We start from the raw sequence: 19,435 nt of genomic DNA, 5'->3' as shown, positions 1-19,435 counted from the left end.
TTCTGTTTACCGACTGAAGCCTTCACACACACACACACACACACACACACACACACAAAGTGACAGAGACACACACACACACACACACACACACAAAGTGACAGAGACACACACACACACACAGACAGACAAACAGACACACACAGACAGAGACACACACACAAACAGACAGAGACACACACACACACACACACACACACACACACACACACACACAGACAGACAGAGACACACACACACAGACAAACAGACACACACACACACACACACAGACAAACAGACACACACAAAGTGACAGAGACACACACACACACACAGACAAACAGACACACACAAACAGAGACACACACAGACAGACAGAGACACACACACAGACAGACAGAGACACACACAGACAGACAGAGACACACACACACAGACAAACAGACACAGACAGACAGAGACACACACACAGACACACAGACAGACAGAAACACACACACACACACACAGACAGACAGAAACACACACACACACACACAGACAGACAGAAACACACACACACACACACACACACACACACACAGACAGAAACACACACACACACACACACACACACACACAGACAGAAACACACACACACACACACACACACACACACAGAAACACACACACACACACACACACACACAGACAGAAACACACACACACACACACAGACAGAAACACACACACACACACACACACACACACACAGAGACAGAAACACACACACACAGAGACAGAAACACACACACACAGAGACAGAAACACACACACACAGAGACAGAAACACACACACACACACACAAACACACACACAAACACACACACACACACACACACACACAGACAGAAACACACACACACACACACACACACACACACACAGACAGAAACACACACACACACACACACACACACACACACAGAGACAGAAACACACACACACAGAGACAGAAACACACACACACAGAGACAGAAACACACACACACACAGAGACAGAAACACACACACACACAGAGACAGAAACACACACACACACAGAGACAGAAACACACACACACACAGAGACAGAAACACACACACACACAGAGACAGAAACACACACACACACAGAGACAGAAACACACACACACACAGAGACAGAAACACACACACACACAGAGACAGAAACACACACACACACAGAGACAGAAACACACACACACAGAGACAGAAACACACACACACAGAGACAGAAACACACACACACAGAGACAGAAACACACACACACACAGAGACAGAAACACACACACACACAGAGACAGAAACACACACACACACAGAGACAGAAACACACACACACAGAGACAGAAACACACACACACAGAGACAGAAACACACACACACACAGACAGAAACACACACTCATATGCTGGACTTCATCAGTTAGTCAGTGGTGATCACATCTGAGGGTAATGTTGATGCCTGTGATGATTCTCTCTGTTCAGTCATGATATCATCAGGTGTCCATCGTGTGTTCTCATGACGAGGATCCGGACTCAACAGTGACAGGAAGACCTGCAGGCTTTTCCTCAAGTTTACATAGTTCAGTTTACGGTCCCTGCGTGTGAGGTTCCTGAACCTCCTGCTGTAGGACAGCTGAACCCAGAGCTGTGTGAGGAACAGTGATGATGGAGGCAGAGCTCTGGATCTCCTCAGATCGTGTAGTGATGCAGAGCTTTTTGCCTCATGACATCCCACAGCAGCATGCTAAGCACAGTGTGAGGTGCCAGGCGCATGAACACAGGACCCATTCCCTTATACAGACCCAGAAACCCCTCAGTATGACTCACTTTCATCAGGCAGTCCAGGAACCCGGTGTAGAACCGACCCTGAGGAGGAGCAGAGAGCAGAAACACAATCACACTTCTGTTCCCACAAGAGACCCGAAACCCGAGCGCACGACTGACACACCTTCTTCAACTCGTCCACAGGCTGGTTGTAAAGTCTCGTGCTGATCACGTCGAACGGAGTCATAGTGATCGCCACGGCAACACCACTGACCATGGCTGCCACCAGAGCGATGATCCAGCTGTCATGACCAAGGCACTGCGAGAGATTTGGGGTGGAGAAACACAGTTAACGCACATTCCTGCTGTGAGATGTCACCTGTACAGGTGTGTGTGTGTGTGTTCGTGTTCTCACCTGTGTGTTTATGAGCCATTCTTTGGCCGAGCTGAAGGTGGCGAGCTGAGCTGCCGAACCCACCATGACCCTCGGCACGGCACCGTTCACACCCCGCCACAGACCCGTCACACCCTCACGCCTGTATATGGAAGCGAAAGCGCTGGAGATTCCCTGAGAATAAAACTCAGTCAACAACAAACTGAACACATTACTAACTACACAGCCTCCACTCTACACTGTCAGACCTTTTTATTTATTTATTTTAATTTTTTTTTTAATTAATTTGAATTAGGACAGTGTGCATTAATCAGCAATGAGCATCAGTGTAAATATACCAGAATTAGCACAATAGCTACATTTCATCCGTGGTCCTGAGGCAGGTGTCATAAAACACAAAATACAAATTACTTACAAACACAACATGCATGTAGACATGTTACACAGACTACACACAGACACACACTAAGTACAGTAAACAGCAGTCACATAGAAGTTAAAAGGCCACTATGAACAGACATCCAATGAGATAATGATTTACACGTGTACACTGCTGGTTTGATGTCAGCCATTGTTTAAGGTTTTTTTTTAAAGGTTAAGTAATTGTCACGATTCTTAACTTGAGCTGGTAATGTGTTTCATGACTGTACATTACAGTCTCCTCTTGTTAATGCTCTAGTGTTTACTTTAATGTCAGTTGAGTTCCTCGACTCACTAACGTCAGCCTCCACTTATCGTCTTCACACACAAAACCCTCCACAACGTCCTGTGAGTTTATAAACAGATTAAACCGTCCAGTTTAAATCACTTCTTCACCTCACTTGATGTTTTGCGCCACTGAAATGTCTGCTTCTAGAATATTTAGTTTGGGCAACAAAAACCTTCTCGTCTCATTAATCAGCTGCACTTTTTATCTCTGACTCTCTGTGACGACGAGACTAAAACACTAAAAACGACTTTCTGTTGAATTTCTTTTGACTTGTGGAGTGAAACAGTCAGACTGCCATCATCATACTACACAGGGAGAGAACACACTGAGCAGCAAAGCATATCATGTCTGATCACACACACACACACAAACACAGACAGACACACACGCGCGCACACACAGACGCACACACACAGACACACACAGACAGACAGACAGACACACACACAGACAGACACACAGACCCACACACACACACACAGACCCACACACACACACACGGCCTTTGATCACATAGTTTTTAGGGGAGGCCTTATCTTGGAGTTTATACCGACCAAACCAGCAAGACTGATAAAAAGAGCTGAGTAATCAATCTCTCTCTCTCTATCTCTGTGTGTGTGTGTGTGTGTGTGTGTGTGTGTGTGGTTCTCTTGGCAAACCCGTCACGCCTCTGTTTGCTCATCTATGATTGGTTGCAGCTGCTGATTCTTGCGCTCTCATGCACATGCACTCGCGCGCGCACACACACGAGCAAACGCACGTAAACCCGATGCTAAGCACTGAGGAACCCCTGACCTGATCCAGATTTCGTGCTGATGGACGACACATTTGTTGTTCTTTTGGTGGTTAGCACATTAAAGACTTTACGTGTCATCTATTACACTGCGTCTCCTCCATGTACACACTCTCACAGCGTTCCGGTCTATTAGTCCTGGTGTTCTACAGTCCAGCTGCTCTGTGTATCTACCAGATTCTCTGACCAGTGAACTGAGTGAATTAAATCTCTGAGTCGATTCACATTAGAGTCGAATCAATAAAAATATAAGTGTGAATTATGCTGCTCACCTGGTGGTTGTGCTGGTGACCCACAGCGATGGCCTCCACAGTCTGAGCCTGCAGGTGTGTCTTTACCTGTGGACAGAAAAACATCACACAAGTTCAACAAGTAGAAGTGAAAACTGGAGTGAATGAGCAAGAGGTGAAGTCGGGGGAGTTCTTTCTCACCCAGAACATCGACTCATGCGGCAGACAGAAAAACGCTCTGGGCTTCACGAACATTCACAACACACGAGCAGCAGTAATCGGGAAGGTGTGTGAGAGCTACAACACTGTGTGGATCCCTTTATTTGTTGCACTTCCCAGGAAATGGTGAAACTACAGTTGTTTGTGTAACAACAGCGAGTGTGTTCAGCTGGGTTTGTTTAACAACAGCGAGTGTGTTCAGCTGGGTTTGTGTAACAACAGCGAGTGTGTTCAGCTGGGTTTGTGTAACACTTTATATCTACAAAAAAATTCTGCTGCTATATGGCGCAATCTGTGTTTCAGAACACAGAATAACAGATAAGATGTTTTAGCACTCCTTAATGTTCAATGTCATGACCAGCAGTGTGTGTGTGTGTTGCTGTATTTAACATTCTCTGGTATGGAAACACACTTCCAGCATTCTGCCCTCTCCTTTCCCTCCGCTCTATAACACACACCTCAACAGCTGTGACCTCATCGACTATCTCACACGCGCGCTCGCACGAGCGCACACACACACACACTCTATGATATATTTAGTGACCCAAATAAACACTAGCACCCGAACACTCAGTGTGTGTGTGTTTTTCAGGTTTCAAAAGGTCAAGCAAGCTGTCACTGATTTATAAGAGGACATCTAACCACCAACACACAACCACGCTGCAACATAGGAGTGTTGAAAGCTGTTTTTTTTGCACTCTGATAAGAAGGGGCGGACAGTGGACTGACATTGGCACTGTTACTGTACTACAAACATCCAGGCACTATCATCTCTACAGAGTGCAAACGCAGCATTGAAGGTGCAGAGACAGGTTTCCTTCTTCTGAGCCATGTGTGCCATGTGAGAGCAGGGTACGATGGAGGAGAAGGAGACCCCCCCTGACTGCCCACTCCTCTGAACACAAATCACTCCCCACCACCACAGTGACCAGGTGTTTCTTTGTACATTTACTCACTCTGTAACAAAGTGCACACTGAACCAGTACAAAATAAAACAAATACACCAAAAAGGTTATTTAGCTTTGCACTAGAGTTACAAGACTAATGTCATGTGATAGACACTTAAGGCCAGCAGTTTGGCATTAAATCTGCATGTGGCATCTCCTCAGTCAGGTTTGTGAAAGTGTTCAATGTCTCGAACAGAACATCTGTAAATGTGAAGAAAAGGATAAAGTCACAGAGAGAAAAGTTATCATTATAATAACATCAACACTCCACACAGTGATAGTGTCAGGCAGCAGGGACATGCTTCGGACATGCTGTTTGTATGATATTAACTGGAACTATACATTTTTATTATTGTCCAGACCTGATCTTTGTACAGATATTCTGAAGTTCTGCTCATATGTGAAATACTTCTATATGAAGCATAATTGATGACTGACTCGACTGGACAGGACACCAAATTGTCTGACCAGTCTCAAAGAGTGCCCCAGTGAACTCACCAGGTAAGCAGGAGATGCGATGAAGGCCCCTAAAGCTCCAGCAATCGCCCCTGAGGCTATGTTTCCCCCTGGCACATCGCTGATGCCTGAGACCTGAGTGTAGGAGTAAAAGCTGAGCCGGACGCCGTTCATAAGCGCCTGGTAGAGCAGGCCAGCGGCGAGGCCCTTCTGCAGGCCTCGCAAACCGTCAGTTCGACCAACCAGCCAGAGAGCCTGCAGCACCCCTCGGTAGTGCTGATGGTATGATCCACGTGCCTGCAGTTCCCCTTGCAGCTGCAGACGAGTCTTCACGACCTCCAGTGGGTTGGTGACCACACAGGCGCCGCAGCAGGCCAGAGAACCCAGAGTGAAGTCTAGTGGCGGCCACAGTGCCCGGGGACGATCATCTGGCCTCGAAAGAGTACGAGGCAGAGAAGGAATGGAGCTCTGGGTGACGAGCGACGTGACTGAGGGGCAGTTCATGGCTTGGGGATCAGCCATGACACCCATGGTGATGATGATGGTAATTTAAAGGACTAGCGCTCGTTCGGCTTAAATGTTCCTGAGGAGTTTGGGCATGACATGAACCAGCTCTTCACTGCAGTGTAGTGGAACAGCAGCAGTCTCCCAGGGTTTGCTCACCTGTACATCAAAACCTGAAATCATAAACCTTGTTATGATCTCAGGAACAGTTCTGTAACCAAGAGCAAGGCAGCAAAGTGACCTGAAGATGCAGAGAAGAGTATGAGAGTGTGCATGTGAGAGTGTGAGTGTGTATGAGAGTGCGAGTGTGTGTGCATGTGTGTGTAAGAGTGAGTGTGTGCGACAGACAAAGTGTGTGTGTGAGTGTGTGTGTGTGTGTGTGTGTGTGAGAGAGAGAGAGAGAGAGAGAGAGAGAGTGAGCGTGTGCGTGTATCATGAAAGTCATTAAAGAAAGTAACATCTTTGTGTAAAACATCTATAATGATGTCTATAATAATAATAATAATGCACATTAGCACCGCTTTACTTTACATGTATATATTATAAACACATGTATTAATAATGAATCCTAAATAAATCCTGAAACACAAACAAGACCTGAATCACTTTACTAACTGAAAACACGACGCTTTTAATCTAAATAACTCGCTCAGAACTACAGGAAACACGTTCATATAAGTGTATAAGTGATCTTAGAGACCAACTCACCAACTGTGTATGTGTCCTGTTACTGAGTGCTGCTGGAAACATGCGTCTAAAAACATGAATAGACACTGTAGCCCCGCCCTATTCTCCGTATCAGCCAATCATATACCCGGAACACGTCCATACATCGGCAGTCCCCGAGCTTCCAGCCAATCAGATTCCGCCTTCCACATTTTCATGGATTCAATGCCAAGTCCATGGATGTGTGCTGCACAAACACCTCTGTAACGTCGCCAGGTTCTTCTCTTGTTTATGGGACACTTACTGATAAAACTGTGTTAAATCCAACAGCTTATAGTCTGTGATAAATGCGTCCACTTTATGTCCTTGTTCATTCTAATAACTACAGGGTCAGGACGCGGTTAGCAAGGTGGCTAAGCTAATGTGGCTAAGCTAATGTAAATAACAACAAATATATTTTTATACAGGAGATGTGAGTTAATCATGTAGCTGGTAATCAATCAAAGCCGATTCAAAAAGAAAGTCTTCAATAAAAAGTCATGAATTTGGTCATTTAGGTTGTTTATTGTTTGTAAACGTAGCAGATGAACTGATTTGGGGGAATTCATAATAAACAAGACGTTTTAATGATAATCTCTGTCTGCATGTGTACTGCTAAATAACACGAAGCTTTTACTGATCAGATTATATTCATGGTTTAAAGTGAATACAGAATATATAATCAACACAATGAGCTCAGACTTAAATCTAATTCTGTATAGTGTCCTGTGTAGAAAACATAAAACAAAAATCATTCGAAACATTTCTACACTTTTAATATCATGTTATTCGACAGGATTCGGTGCATTCGAATGCCACACATGGGTAATAATCACAGAATGAGTATGAACACAATGGGTAATGATCACAGAAGTGTGAACACAATTCAGATTTGACTTTACATTATATAGTGTAGCTCCAGCTGGATGGCAAAAAGAACTAAAAGAAAGTTTAGAAAACTTTTTAAAGGAACTCAGTCTGTGAAATGAGGAATAAGTTCATTTAGCACAGACACTTCAATAAGAAATAAGAATAAATACATAATTTCTTCTTGTATTTCTTCACCTGCCATTACCCTGGAACTCTAAATCCAGTAGCTACAGTGAACATTAGTTCCAACTAAGGATGAACTCACTTAACATGAAAATACTTCTGTCTGGGTTTTTATTACTTGAGGTTTTTTTTTGTAATGTTTTCACTAAAGGGATTCATGTTTCTTACAGTAGTGCGGTTTTAGTTGTAGCTGATGAAATCATAATGAAGATGGTCAAGCAATAACTTTGAAACTAATCACAGAACGCACACGTCACGTCACGTCCAAATGTGTCATTTCTTCTGCATCACAAAACCAATCTATACAACATCAAGCAGTTCTCTGTCTTTTCCCGGCAGTGCAGGTAGATCGTCTTACAGCGTGTGTGTGTGTGTGTGTGTGTGTGTGCATGGATTCATCCACTCTGAGCATGCTGTGTATAAGTATAGCCCAACTGTAACCTAACACATTAATGGAAAGTCTCTGTCTTTCCTTTAGCAGTTGCTCATAAACACAACAATCACAGCACAAACATCTGAACATCAATAAACAAAACACAAAAATCCTCCTGATCTTAGCTCTCATTAATGTACTGTGCTGTAAATAAATCTCTCGTATGTGACACGACACACCGCCTGCTTACACAACGTTACTACTGTATACTTATTAAGCCGAATTAATAAGTCAAAGTGAATCCTGTGTTCAGCTGCAGGTCTGGAGGAATTTCCAGCATTAATGTTTTTATAGATTCTCTCATAGCCTTCAAGACCAAGTGTAGAACATTAATGCAGAAATATCTTGTCTCTTTTAGTCCATGTGTGTGTTTGTGTGTGTTCTCTCTTCGGCTGTCCCCTTCATACTTACATTTATTTTTGTGTTATTATTAGAATGTAATAGGAAAGTAATATGAGAGTCTTAAATGATTCAAGGTGTCCTTGGAAGATGGCAGATCATTCTACAGAACTATGATTTTCCTTCGTGTGAAGATGTGACTGAAACAGCACAGCTGTACAGTAGGTGAACCTACTGATGTGGCCTAATGGTTAGAGTCTTGACTCTTAAACCTAAGGTTGTGGGTTCGAGTCTCGGGCCGGCAATACCACGACTGAGGTGCCCTTGAGCAAGGCACCGAACCCCCTAACCGCTCCCCGGGCGCCGCAGCATAAATGGCTGCCCACTGCTCCGGGTGTGTGTTCATGGTGTGTGTGTGTGCACTTTGGATGGGTTAAATGCCGAGACCAAATTCTGAGTATGGGTCACCGTACTTAGCCGTATGTCACGGCAAAGTCACTAACAATGAGGAGATAAAACATGATGTGAAATCGTTGCTTAATTTTCACCCAACACCACGACTCTAAACAGGAGATAATAAAGATGAACAAATGGATAAAAAATTCCTATCAGACATTATAAAGACTTGGAGGCCTTTATTGTTTGACTTTGTATCGAGTTACACTGCAACAGGACCCTCCCTTTCCCTTCCCTAACATCTATCACCCAACACACACACACACACACACACACACACACACACACACACACACACACAGCTCCTATACACATACAGATTCATTCACAAACACATGCAGCACCACACATTGTCTCCATCACGCTCATATTTTGAATGTAAACAATGCAGGCAGGATGTGAAATATAAAAGCAAGGTATTCTCAGCGTTCCTCCGTTTCCCGGGCAACTTTATCTGTAAAGAGACGCTACCACAGGACAGGGAGGAACAGTCCCTTCAGATTTCATCTCTCGCGCACACACTCGCGTACACGCGCACACACAAACACACGGAGTAAAGGTCAGGAAAAACATTCACACAACAACAGTTCTTCAGTAAGTGTCCTTTATATGTGTCAAAATTGATTTTTCAAGAGAGATGAGGAATTAGTGTTGGGAACGTGACTCTGAGTCGCTACAGTCTCTCCCCAACAGACAGGTCTCAGGATGTCAGTGTCCTGGTCAGAATGTGGCTAAATTTCCAATCTGACCTTCCCAAATCTCACCGTCCTTCTTGTACTCTCTCATTACCTTTTAGCGCGTACAAAATACAAGGCATTGGTTTTGGGGTAGTATTTGACGTTCTGTTTTTTGTCCATGAGCCCGCCAAATATGATGAGCTCTCCTCTGCCCTGCACCACCGTGTGTAGGCTTGTCTCTGGCGGCCCTGTGACCGCGCTGCTGCCAAAGACGCGCCACGCTACGGCACCATCTGTTTTAGCCCTTGAAACGTCCAGCACATACATCTGCATGGGCTTACAGCTGAGCGCCTGGTACAGCGGCTTTCCCACATTCAGGCTCTGGGGAGGAACCGAGTGGCCCAGGCGCCGCGCGATCGGAGGGATCGAGTGACCGTCGACCTGTGGTGGGCTTAATGAGGCAGGGCTGGAGCTAGGGGCGGGGTTAGAGGATGATGAGGATGAAGATGATGCTGCGAGAGATTTAACAGCTTCCAGACCTCTGCGGAGCGCAGCAGGAGAAACGGCGCCCGGTGGAGTATGGATGCCATTTGTGCTCGGCGGATCCAAGGAAGCTGTAGCCACTGATGATGCAGAAGAAGGCGGAGACTCCCATCCGTAATCTGTAGGTAAATGGGCATGACCGTGTGGGTGGGAGGGACTAGTACGAGGAGAAGGGGAGGATCCATTAAGCAAAGGCGGGCTGTCTGGGGCCTGTGATGGTGATGGCTGCTGTGAAGAGGAGGGACTTCCATCTCTGACTCCGCCCCTAGCAGTTGCCGGGCGTGGCCGGAGTGTTCCCCAGCGTCCATTGACACAAGGCGCCTCCTCCACGTTGCCGAGAACAACACCGGAGCGCACAGGAGACTGTGACCGCAGCGGCGGTGTGTCTGGGCCGAGTGGAGGGGGCGTAGCACTGATCGGGGAAGGGCGGGAGTTCAGACTCGGACTCAAAGGGGCACGGCCGGAGGGAGCTTGTGAGAAAACAACCACACAATCACCCACCTGCAGAGAGAGAGAGAGCGAGAGAGAGAGAGAGAAAGACAAAAGAGAGAGAATAAATATGAATAGATTCTGTTGATTCTATATTTCAAAAAGATAATATTTCCCTCACACACACCTTGCATGCCGGGTGGCACCAGAGCTCAGGAGCTCCGTGTTCCTCGTTCTCTACTCGCAGTTGCTGCCATGTCCAGGTGGAAGCGCTCATGTGCAACAACCAGGCATCCTTCAGCAGCTGCCCCACAAACACACACAATCAGATGAGTTATTTGAGAATACAATTAATAATAATAATAATAATAATAATAATAATAATAACAATAATGATAATATAATAAGAATTGAACTCACAGCGTTAGGACCACCGCAGCCCCCCAGGATGAGCAGCGTCTCGCCGTCTATCACAATCTGAAAAGAGAGAGAGAGAGAGAGAGAGAGAGAGAGAGAGAGAGAGAACGTGAGATTAGTAGCGATTTCTTTTTCTTATTCCCATCAGGACAAGGTATGAAGATGAGCAGGAACCCTGGAGCTCCTGTTCCTTCAGGACTGTTTAAAGTGTGTGGGAGGTTATTTGAGAATGTGTGTGTAAAAGGAGAGACTCACTTGACTCTGACCTCCTCGAGGATGAGGAGCCGGGCCTGTGATGGTGGGTTTGGACCAGGACCACTGCTCGAGATCCAGAACCCACACTTCATTACTCCTGAAACAACACACACACAAACACGTCTTAGTAAAACTGGTAAGAACCTGCAGATTGCTGGTTTTGTGGACCAGAACCAGGAGAGGAACAGGTATGCACACATTTGTCGTGCTCCAAGGGATCCACCAAACACCACCATCGTGTTTTTAATGACTGAACAGGAGTGACCAGCCATCGGCGGAGGACCGTGAGTCGTCACGATACAGTTCCACCTGAGAGAGAGAGAGATAGAGAGAGAGATTACCTTGGCATGTAATAATAATCATTTAAACAGATTATTGCAGTGATGAAACGAGTGAATATAAGTCTGTGTTGTGTAGCTGTACTTCTGTCTGATGTGCATAACACATGACCGATCAGAGTCCAGAACTCTTCTTCGCGGTGATCGGTGACGAGTAAACGGAGCATTAGATGAACTTTCTCTGCTCACCAGTTTTTGGAGGGAGAGTAGGTGTGGATCTCGTCAAAGAAGCGTTCAGGTTGGTGCAGAGGGTACGGGCTGGGGCGAGTCCATCCTCCAAACAGCACCAGCAGGTCCTTAAACATCACCAGCGTGGCACCGGCTTTAGGAGACGGGTATGAGCCTGCACACAGAGCCACCAGAACTGAGCTCTCAGCTGTGTGTGCGTCACTCTAGTAATCATGGTTAACGGTGAGGAAAGTGTGTGTGTGAGAAAGACATTTTACCAGAACTGTACAACTCCTGGCAAATAGTATGGAATCACTCCTCCCAGATGATGTTCATTCAAATGTTTAATTGGGTAGAAAAAACACAAGCACATATACAGTATGGCACAAAAATTTCACTCAACAATCCAAACTTCTGGCTGCATAAAACACTGAAACACCAAAAAAACAAAGAAAGATAACTATAGTCAGTTACTGTTTTTACAGATCAGTCTGAGGAAACTGATATGGAATCACACAAATAAAAACACTACTAGTGCTTTGTTGCACCACCTCTGGCTTTTATAACAGCTTGAATTCTGTTATAGCATGGATATAACTAATGACAAACAGTATGACGTCATCAATCTGTCTCGAGACGTTCACACCGCAAGTCTTAATGCAATTCGGATTTTCGCTCAGATCTGATTTTTTTGTTTGGCTGTTCACATTACCTTTTAAAATGTGGCCTTTATCAGATACCAGTATGAACTGTTTGCTGTTTCGAACTGACACGCACGCGCAAACGGATGATAACGATGACGTCACACGCAGCATGCCGTCGCGCTAAAACGTTGGCGAGGTTACGGAGGAAGTATTGTATCATCTGGTGCAAGCAAACATATCATGTAATGCTATAATATGATGTATTCAATACAAACATTATGAGCTGGTTCACGTAACCACTTTATATAACACTCTTGACACACACGTTACCGGTCACGTTTGTGTCACGTTTTCGCCGGCGCATAAATAACTAAATAAATAGATAGATAGATAGATAGATAGATAGATAGATAGATAGATAGATAGATAGATAGATAGATAGAAGTTTTAGCCGGCGCATAATTGTGACGAATGTCGATGTAGATTTACGTAAAAGTCGCATCAAATCCGAATCGGTTGTTCACACTGTGGCCACATTGAAAAAAAATCAGATTTGGGTCTGATTCAGGACCACATATGGAAGTGGCCCAGATCTGATATGCAGGTTGGAGCCTTGTCCTGGACCATTTTCTTTCATTTCCTCCACAGATTTTTCACTGGATTGAGGTCCGGACTATTTGCAGGCCATGCCATCGACATTATATGTCTTTCCTGTAGGAATGTTTTCACAGATTTTGCCCTAAGGCACGATACATCATCATCCTGAAAAACGATGCCACCATCAACAAACATCCTCTCAATTGATGGAATAAGAAAAGTGTCCAAACTCTCAACATAAACTTGTGCATTTATAGAAGATGTAATGACGTCGTCTCTCCCATACAGTACCTTTACCTGACGTACGACCCCATATCATTAATAACACGACACCAAACAGAAGTCCCAGCATCATCACACTGCCCGATGCAGACTCCTGATTCATCACTGAGTATAAACTCTCACCCAGTCCACAGTCCCAGATTGTCTTTCTTTAGCCACTGAAACCTTGTTTTTTTCTGTTTAGATGTTAATGATGGTTTTCCTTTGGCTTTTCTATACAGTATGTAAATCCCATTACTTTTAGGCAAATCCTTACAGTCCGGTCACAGACACCAACTCCACTTTCTGCCCATTTGTTCCTCATTTGTTTTGTTCTGCATTTTCTGTTTTCAAGGCTTTAAGTTTTCTGTCTTGGCGCTTTGATGTCTTTCTTGGTCTAAAAGTACGCTTCCCTTTTACAACCTTTCCATCTGATTTGTACTTGGTCCAGATTTTAGACACAGCTGACCTGGAACAACCGACATCTTTTGCAACATTCCGTGAAGATTTACCTTCTTCGAGAAGGTTGATCATCCTCTCCCTTGTTTCACCTGACATCTCTCGTGTTAGAGCCACGAGTTATGTCACTCATCTTAGTTCAACACATGTGTGCAAGCACTCGTTTTTAACTGCAGACTAATTAGCAGTTGTGATCAGATACAGGGGTTTGTTTTAGAAATGTAAAGTGCATGATTCCATATCATTTTCCTCAGATTTGTGTGATTCCATATCAGTTTCCTCAGACTGATCTGTAAAAACAGTAACTGACTATAGTTATCTTTCTTTGTTTTTTTGTTTTTCAGTGTTTTATACAGCCAGAAGTTTGGATTGTTGAGTGAAATTTGTTTTGTGCCATACTGTATGTGTGCTTGTGTTTTTTCTCTACACAATTAAACATTTGAATGAACATCATCTGAGAGGAGTGATTCCATACTATTTGCCAGGAGTTGTAGATGTGTGTGTGTGTGTGTGTGTGTGTGTACCTGAAGCGAGCGGTCGTATCCACTCCTTGCTGTTCAGGTCGAGTCTCCACAGGTCATTAAATGCAGCATTACAGCTGCTCTGAGTGCAGCCACCAAACACGTACATCGACTGGTTTGAATCGTAGTAACACGCACCTTTAACACACACACAGATATATAAAAACACCTACTAGCCAGGAGCCTTGAGCAAAACACTTTGTTTTCATCCTGTGTCTGTTCTCCCCCCCCTGTGTTGGTGCTACTGCAGTTTTGAACATGAGAGTGAAGCAGTTTTGAGGTATTTAAGTCTTTAGGACAGTCGGGTCGGTGTGTGTGTGTGCGCGGTCGGTCCTGTTGTGGGGTTCCGTCTTTTGTGTAACTCTCAGGAAGTTGAAACTTCTCTACGTGTATCAGCACGTGTGTGTTAATATTTATTGAATGACAACTGCACCACATCCAGACGCTCCTCCTTACAGCATCATCAACTGCTTCAGATCGCCATTAGTTTACACTTTTCATCTTAGCTACAAAGCACTCGTGGAGTCACGGGAAAGGAGGACAAACAATCTCAACTCACACTGTGGTGTGAAGAGATGTTAAGTGCCCCCCCCACACACACAGTAACTGAAGGCTAATTAATAAGGAAGACGTAAAGATTTGACCTGAAGTCACTGTATGTCCAGGAGGAGCTCACAGACAAACACTTTGTAGGAACGTTATCTGGTGGATAAATGGATGAAGAAAATGTCCCAGGTTTAAAGTATAAAAAATATTATTATAAAAAACGTCTCCTCAAGTCAACATCAATCTGTGAACTGGTTAAAAACAATCAGGGAATGAGACTCAAATAAAAATTCTTATTTATAAAATTATTATAAAATTCTTATTTTTTTAACAGACAAAAGTGATTTTTTGTGATAATTTTGAAGTAAATGTACGATTCATCATTTAATAAATTATTATAACATAATACATTTATAATAAATTGTGAATAAACTATTATACTAGAATTACTGTGCTAGAGTTATAAAGACTCTGTTACAGAACACTTTGGCCAATAAATCTGATTCTGATTCTGACCTGCTGAGAATGATTCATTCAGAAGTGTGTGTGTGTGTGTGTGTGTGTGTGTGTGTGTGTGTGTACTGACTGTGAGAAAAGCGTTGTGTGATGGGGGTTCCTGGATACGGGTAGGTGCGACTCTCCCACTGAATGTTTCCTTCCTGAATGGCCCTCAGGAAACCATGGTAACACTGATACGCTACACCTGCACACATCAAAGCACACAGACACTTTGAAGACACGAATAACACCTTTAATTAACACATCTGAGACTTCAGACACATGACAGCTGTAGACTCTCACACAGTCTCTGTCTCTCTGTCCCTCGCTCCATCAAATCAACTTAAAGATTGCTTTATTGCCATCTCCCTCCTATCTGCCTTTACCCGTTTTCCCCTTAAACAATCACTATTTCTGTTTCTTCTGCTCTCCAACCTTCTCTCTCACCTTTGATGAGGCGATACCACTGTTTGCACACCAGGGCGGCAGTCTTGTGCTCCTGATATGGGGAGAGGAAGGACAGGATGTACTCCAGCACCTCCTCTGGCAGCTCACCCATGTCTCTGTGGCAGCTTTTTCCAGGATGCTTTGCACAGTTTGAGCTGCCTGCTGCTTCCGTTTCCACGATCTGGTCCTCATGACTCCCTGGTAAAGCCGCACCAGCGTCCTCTGTGTCCATGGCGACGAAGCAGCCGTCCTCGCTATCAGAGGAGCGAGACATGCTGCCTGCAGGGGCAGAGAGGAACAGAGGAGACATCTCAGTAATAAAACTGTGCTAATAATTATTTACACTTTTACATACGAGCACCTTCGATTTATTTTCGTCAACATTTACTCTTGGACCTCGGTAATAAAATCAGTTCTCATCACCTGAAATGATCACCACTTATAGCCTTAGTGACGACTTACAAGCAACAGCTAGATAAACTGAGGAAACTATGAACCGAGGAACATAACGTTCCTTTTAATTCATGCCTGAATTACAAAATGCATTTGAGTTACAGTTTTAGAGCAAGAGCAAGAGCAACAACAGATGAACAGTAAACATGTAGACTTCAGGATGTGTTTATTCCTCTGTTTCTATGCCTGCGTGCTGTTCCAGACGGTCTCCTCTCAGACGGTCTCCTCTCAGACGGTCTCCTCTCAGACGGTCTCCTCTCAGACGGTCTCCTCTCAGACGGTCTCCTCTCAGACGGTCTCCTCTCAAACATTTCAACATTTCTCGTCGACATCTGAGAGATGATCATCTCTCTCTCAGATGGTCTCCTCTCAGATGATCATCTCTAAGATTTGATTTGATCATCTCTCAGATGGTCTCCTCTCAGATGGTCTCCTCTCAGATGGTCTCCTCTCAGATGGTCTCCTCTCTCTCATTTTCCAGAACAATCCTCAGCCATTTCTGACACTTCCGATATTTTATAGTCTGTCCTTTATGTATTCTTTATTCCTGCTGCTGGGATTTTTCACTGCTCTACATGTTTCTAACACGGTCTATGACGCCTACTGAACATGTCTCACTGCGATAGTTAGCTCTATTGTAGGCTAACAGAGGAAGCTAGCTAGCTAACAAGGCCGTTTGTAAACACACACGAATCTTGTGGTTGTTTGATTCTGCTCGTGTTTGCATAATCGTGTGAAACACTAAATTAAATAAAGTGTGATGTAGAAATGCACAACCGCGTCTCGGTGGCTAATCTGCCGGTGTTAGCCTGATGCTAATGAAGCTGGAACACTGCTTACTTACAGCTAACGAGCTTCACACATTTCCACCACAATACGCGGTGTTTTAACTCTTAGCTCATGTTAGTCATGTTTATTTCCCGGTTACCGGCGTGTGCGTCCATCCTCGCTGTCCGTCCTGCTTTGTCCTCTGATCGCTGCCGTCTGATTCCCTTTATCAACTGTAGCTGCTGCTCTCCAGACTCCAAACATCCGCCATCTTCCTGCCTACAGAAGCAGCATCTTACGCACGCACATGAGAACGCGCACGTAACACCCCACATCCCCCCCTATATGATGCGCGTGCATGTGCTCTGCCCACTAGAGAGGTTCCTTTTATTTTCTCACTCACTCACTCACTCACTTTCTACCGCTTATCCGAACTACTCGGGTTACGGGGAGCCTGTGCCTATCTCAGGCGTCATCGGGCTACATACATTAAAATCCCCAACACGTGATGCACTTCTAGAATCATCAAATTGAATATATGGGTATATTCAGTGGCTCAGTGCTCATGGTGTTCGACTACTGATCGGAAGGTCATGAGTTCAAAAACTAGGTCCACCAAGCCTCCACGGCTGAGCCCCTGAGCAAGGCCCTCAATTTTTTTTTAAAAGTGACGTGACATACGGCTAAGTGCGGTGACCCATACTTAGAATTCGTTCTCTGCATTTAACCCATCCAAAGTGCACACACACAGCAGTGGACACACACACACCGTGAACGAACACACACACACACAGCGGTGAACACACACTCGGAGCAGTGGGCAGCCATTTATGCTGCGGCGCCCGAAGAGCAGTTGGGGGGTTCGGTGCAGAGACTCAAACTCACAACCTTAGGATTAGGAGTCAGACTCTCTAACCATTAGGCCACGACTTCTCAATTGCTCGTCTGTATAAATTGAAATAAAGATTGTGTCACTCTGGACAAAGGCGTCTGCTAAATGACCTCAAATTTCTATCACATTCTAAAGAATCACTGCTTTTAGTAAACCGACTAATTTTAATCACACGTTTAAATCATTTCTCAGATTCACTGCAAGGGTTCGAGTAACTTTTACATATACGATTAGAATATAAATAGAAACAGGCGATGAACTTTGGTTCTCACTTCAGGATCTCAGATACGTTCACTGGCCGTCAGGGTCCCTGTACACACTCACACGACTGGACACTCGGAAACCCGGTAACATGGACAAAAAACTTCATGACTTTATTCAGCAAGAGATTTACACAGATCAGGACATATCATCTTCATCACCATCATCACTATTATAATATTGACAAGGATTATTATTTTTATGTAATTATGATCTATTTTTATTGTCAATAATAATTAGTGTTTAACATAAACAAAATTGAGACTAAGACACACACACACACACACACACACACACACCCTGAGGAGCAGAGACTGAGGTCAAAGCCAGGTTTAATATATGGAATAAAAAGCCTGTTGAAAAACACACGTGAGAATTAGAACCATAAGTGTTAGAAAGTTTAAAAATCCTGAGATCCTGTTTTTCTGGAGGGTTCATTTACAAAATCTGTGTGAACACCAGATACAGATGTGGTATTTGGTTATGCTCAGTATTTTAGTGATTTGGAGTAACACATCTGGTTCTGATTACACGTCGGTTAACAACAGTCTCTTTACACTCTAGTAATAAGGCACGTCATCACTCCTCTGCAAAAAAAAAATAAAAACAATAAAACACAGTCATTCTTAAGGACATCAGTGTGTGTGTGTGTGTGTGTTGTAAATTCACATTCTTCCATGACCCTGTCTCATATACATCACAAGTTTGGTGCAAGCCAGTTGAGAAACTTCATGGCCACCTCGAAACCAAGGAAACACGCCTGTGTGAGAGAGAAACGTTAACACTGCTGGTGCTACACTCACTGTGTGTGTGTGTTTGTGTGTGTGTGTGTGTGAGACTCACAGCATTAGCAGGGAAGGCTCGGAGCATGACTGCATTAAAGCCCTTATACAGTGAAGCCACGCCCTCTTCCCTGATCAACTCCCTCAGAACATCCCGGAACCCGTTAGGGTATTTCCCCTCCGGAGCTACACACAGGAAATAAACGTACAATAGGAAGCAAAGGTTCTGTTTATGAGTTGATCTCTATGTGTGTGTGTGTGTGTATGTGTGTGTGTGTGTGTGTGTGTCACCTGTCTGGAATCGGGATTTGAGGACGTCAGGTGGAATTGCGACGGCCCAGTTAAAGATTCCTGCCATACCACCAGCAAACAGCACACTGGGTACACTTAGCTCATTCGGGCTTCACACACACACATACACACATACACACATACATACACACACA

The 19,435-nt window shown here is 44.4% G+C and overlaps 3 protein-coding genes across 4 annotated transcripts in view; all 3 read right to left on the bottom strand.

Annotated features, from left to right (window-relative positions):
* Window positions 1-1,306: 1,306 nt before the first annotated feature.
* slc25a34 (solute carrier family 25 member 34) lies at window positions 1,307-6,889 on the bottom strand. Of its 2 annotated transcripts, none has more exons than XM_027137417.2 (6): window positions 6,756-6,889; window positions 5,586-6,288; window positions 3,964-4,029; window positions 2,211-2,363; window positions 1,980-2,114; window positions 1,307-1,897 (listed from the first exon to the last, which is right to left on the bottom strand). In XM_027137417.2, exons 2-6 carry the CDS (start codon window positions 6,072-6,074, stop codon window positions 1,721-1,723), a joined length of 1,020 nt encoding a protein of 339 aa, XP_026993218.1. In that variant the 5' UTR covers window positions 6,075-6,288; window positions 6,756-6,889; the 3' UTR covers window positions 1,307-1,720. The 2 variants fall into 2 exon arrangements, with proteins under 2 accessions (XP_026993218.1, XP_026993219.1); XM_027137418.2 differs by having other exon boundaries at window positions 5,586-6,220; window positions 6,756-6,887.
* A 2,734-nt stretch (window positions 6,890-9,623) lies between these two features.
* Window positions 9,624-17,424, bottom strand: fbxo42 (F-box protein 42). The gene is made up of 10 exons (XM_027137411.2): window positions 17,215-17,424; window positions 15,834-16,112; window positions 15,475-15,591; window positions 14,346-14,480; window positions 11,882-12,035; window positions 11,553-11,663; window positions 11,355-11,451; window positions 11,103-11,159; window positions 10,870-10,986; window positions 9,624-10,754 (listed from the first exon to the last, which is right to left on the bottom strand). Exons 1-10 carry the CDS (start codon window positions 17,387-17,389, stop codon window positions 9,819-9,821), a joined length of 2,178 nt encoding a protein of 725 aa, XP_026993212.2. The 5' UTR covers window positions 17,390-17,424; the 3' UTR covers window positions 9,624-9,818.
* An 870-nt stretch (window positions 17,425-18,294) lies between these two features.
* Window positions 18,295-19,435, bottom strand: part of slc25a20 (solute carrier family 25 member 20) — a 4,044-nt gene continuing 2,903 nt past the window's right edge. Inside the window, exons 7-9 of the mRNA XM_027137419.2 lie at window positions 19,281-19,390; window positions 19,051-19,175; window positions 18,295-18,967 (exon numbers count right to left, since the gene is read on the bottom strand). Coding sequence (XP_026993220.1) covers window positions 18,905-18,967; window positions 19,051-19,175; window positions 19,281-19,390 — 298 coding nt within the window. The 3' untranslated portion in view covers window positions 18,295-18,904. The remainder of the gene's footprint in view (window positions 18,968-19,050; window positions 19,176-19,280; window positions 19,391-19,435) is intronic.

The sequence above is a fragment of the Tachysurus fulvidraco genome, chromosome 2 (genome assembly GCF_022655615.1).
Source record: "Tachysurus fulvidraco isolate hzauxx_2018 chromosome 2, HZAU_PFXX_2.0, whole genome shotgun sequence".
NCBI lineage: Eukaryota > Metazoa > Chordata > Actinopteri > Siluriformes > Bagridae > Tachysurus > Tachysurus fulvidraco.
Note: the sequence above shows the minus strand (reverse complement) of the source record. Positions and strands in the feature narration are given on the sequence as shown.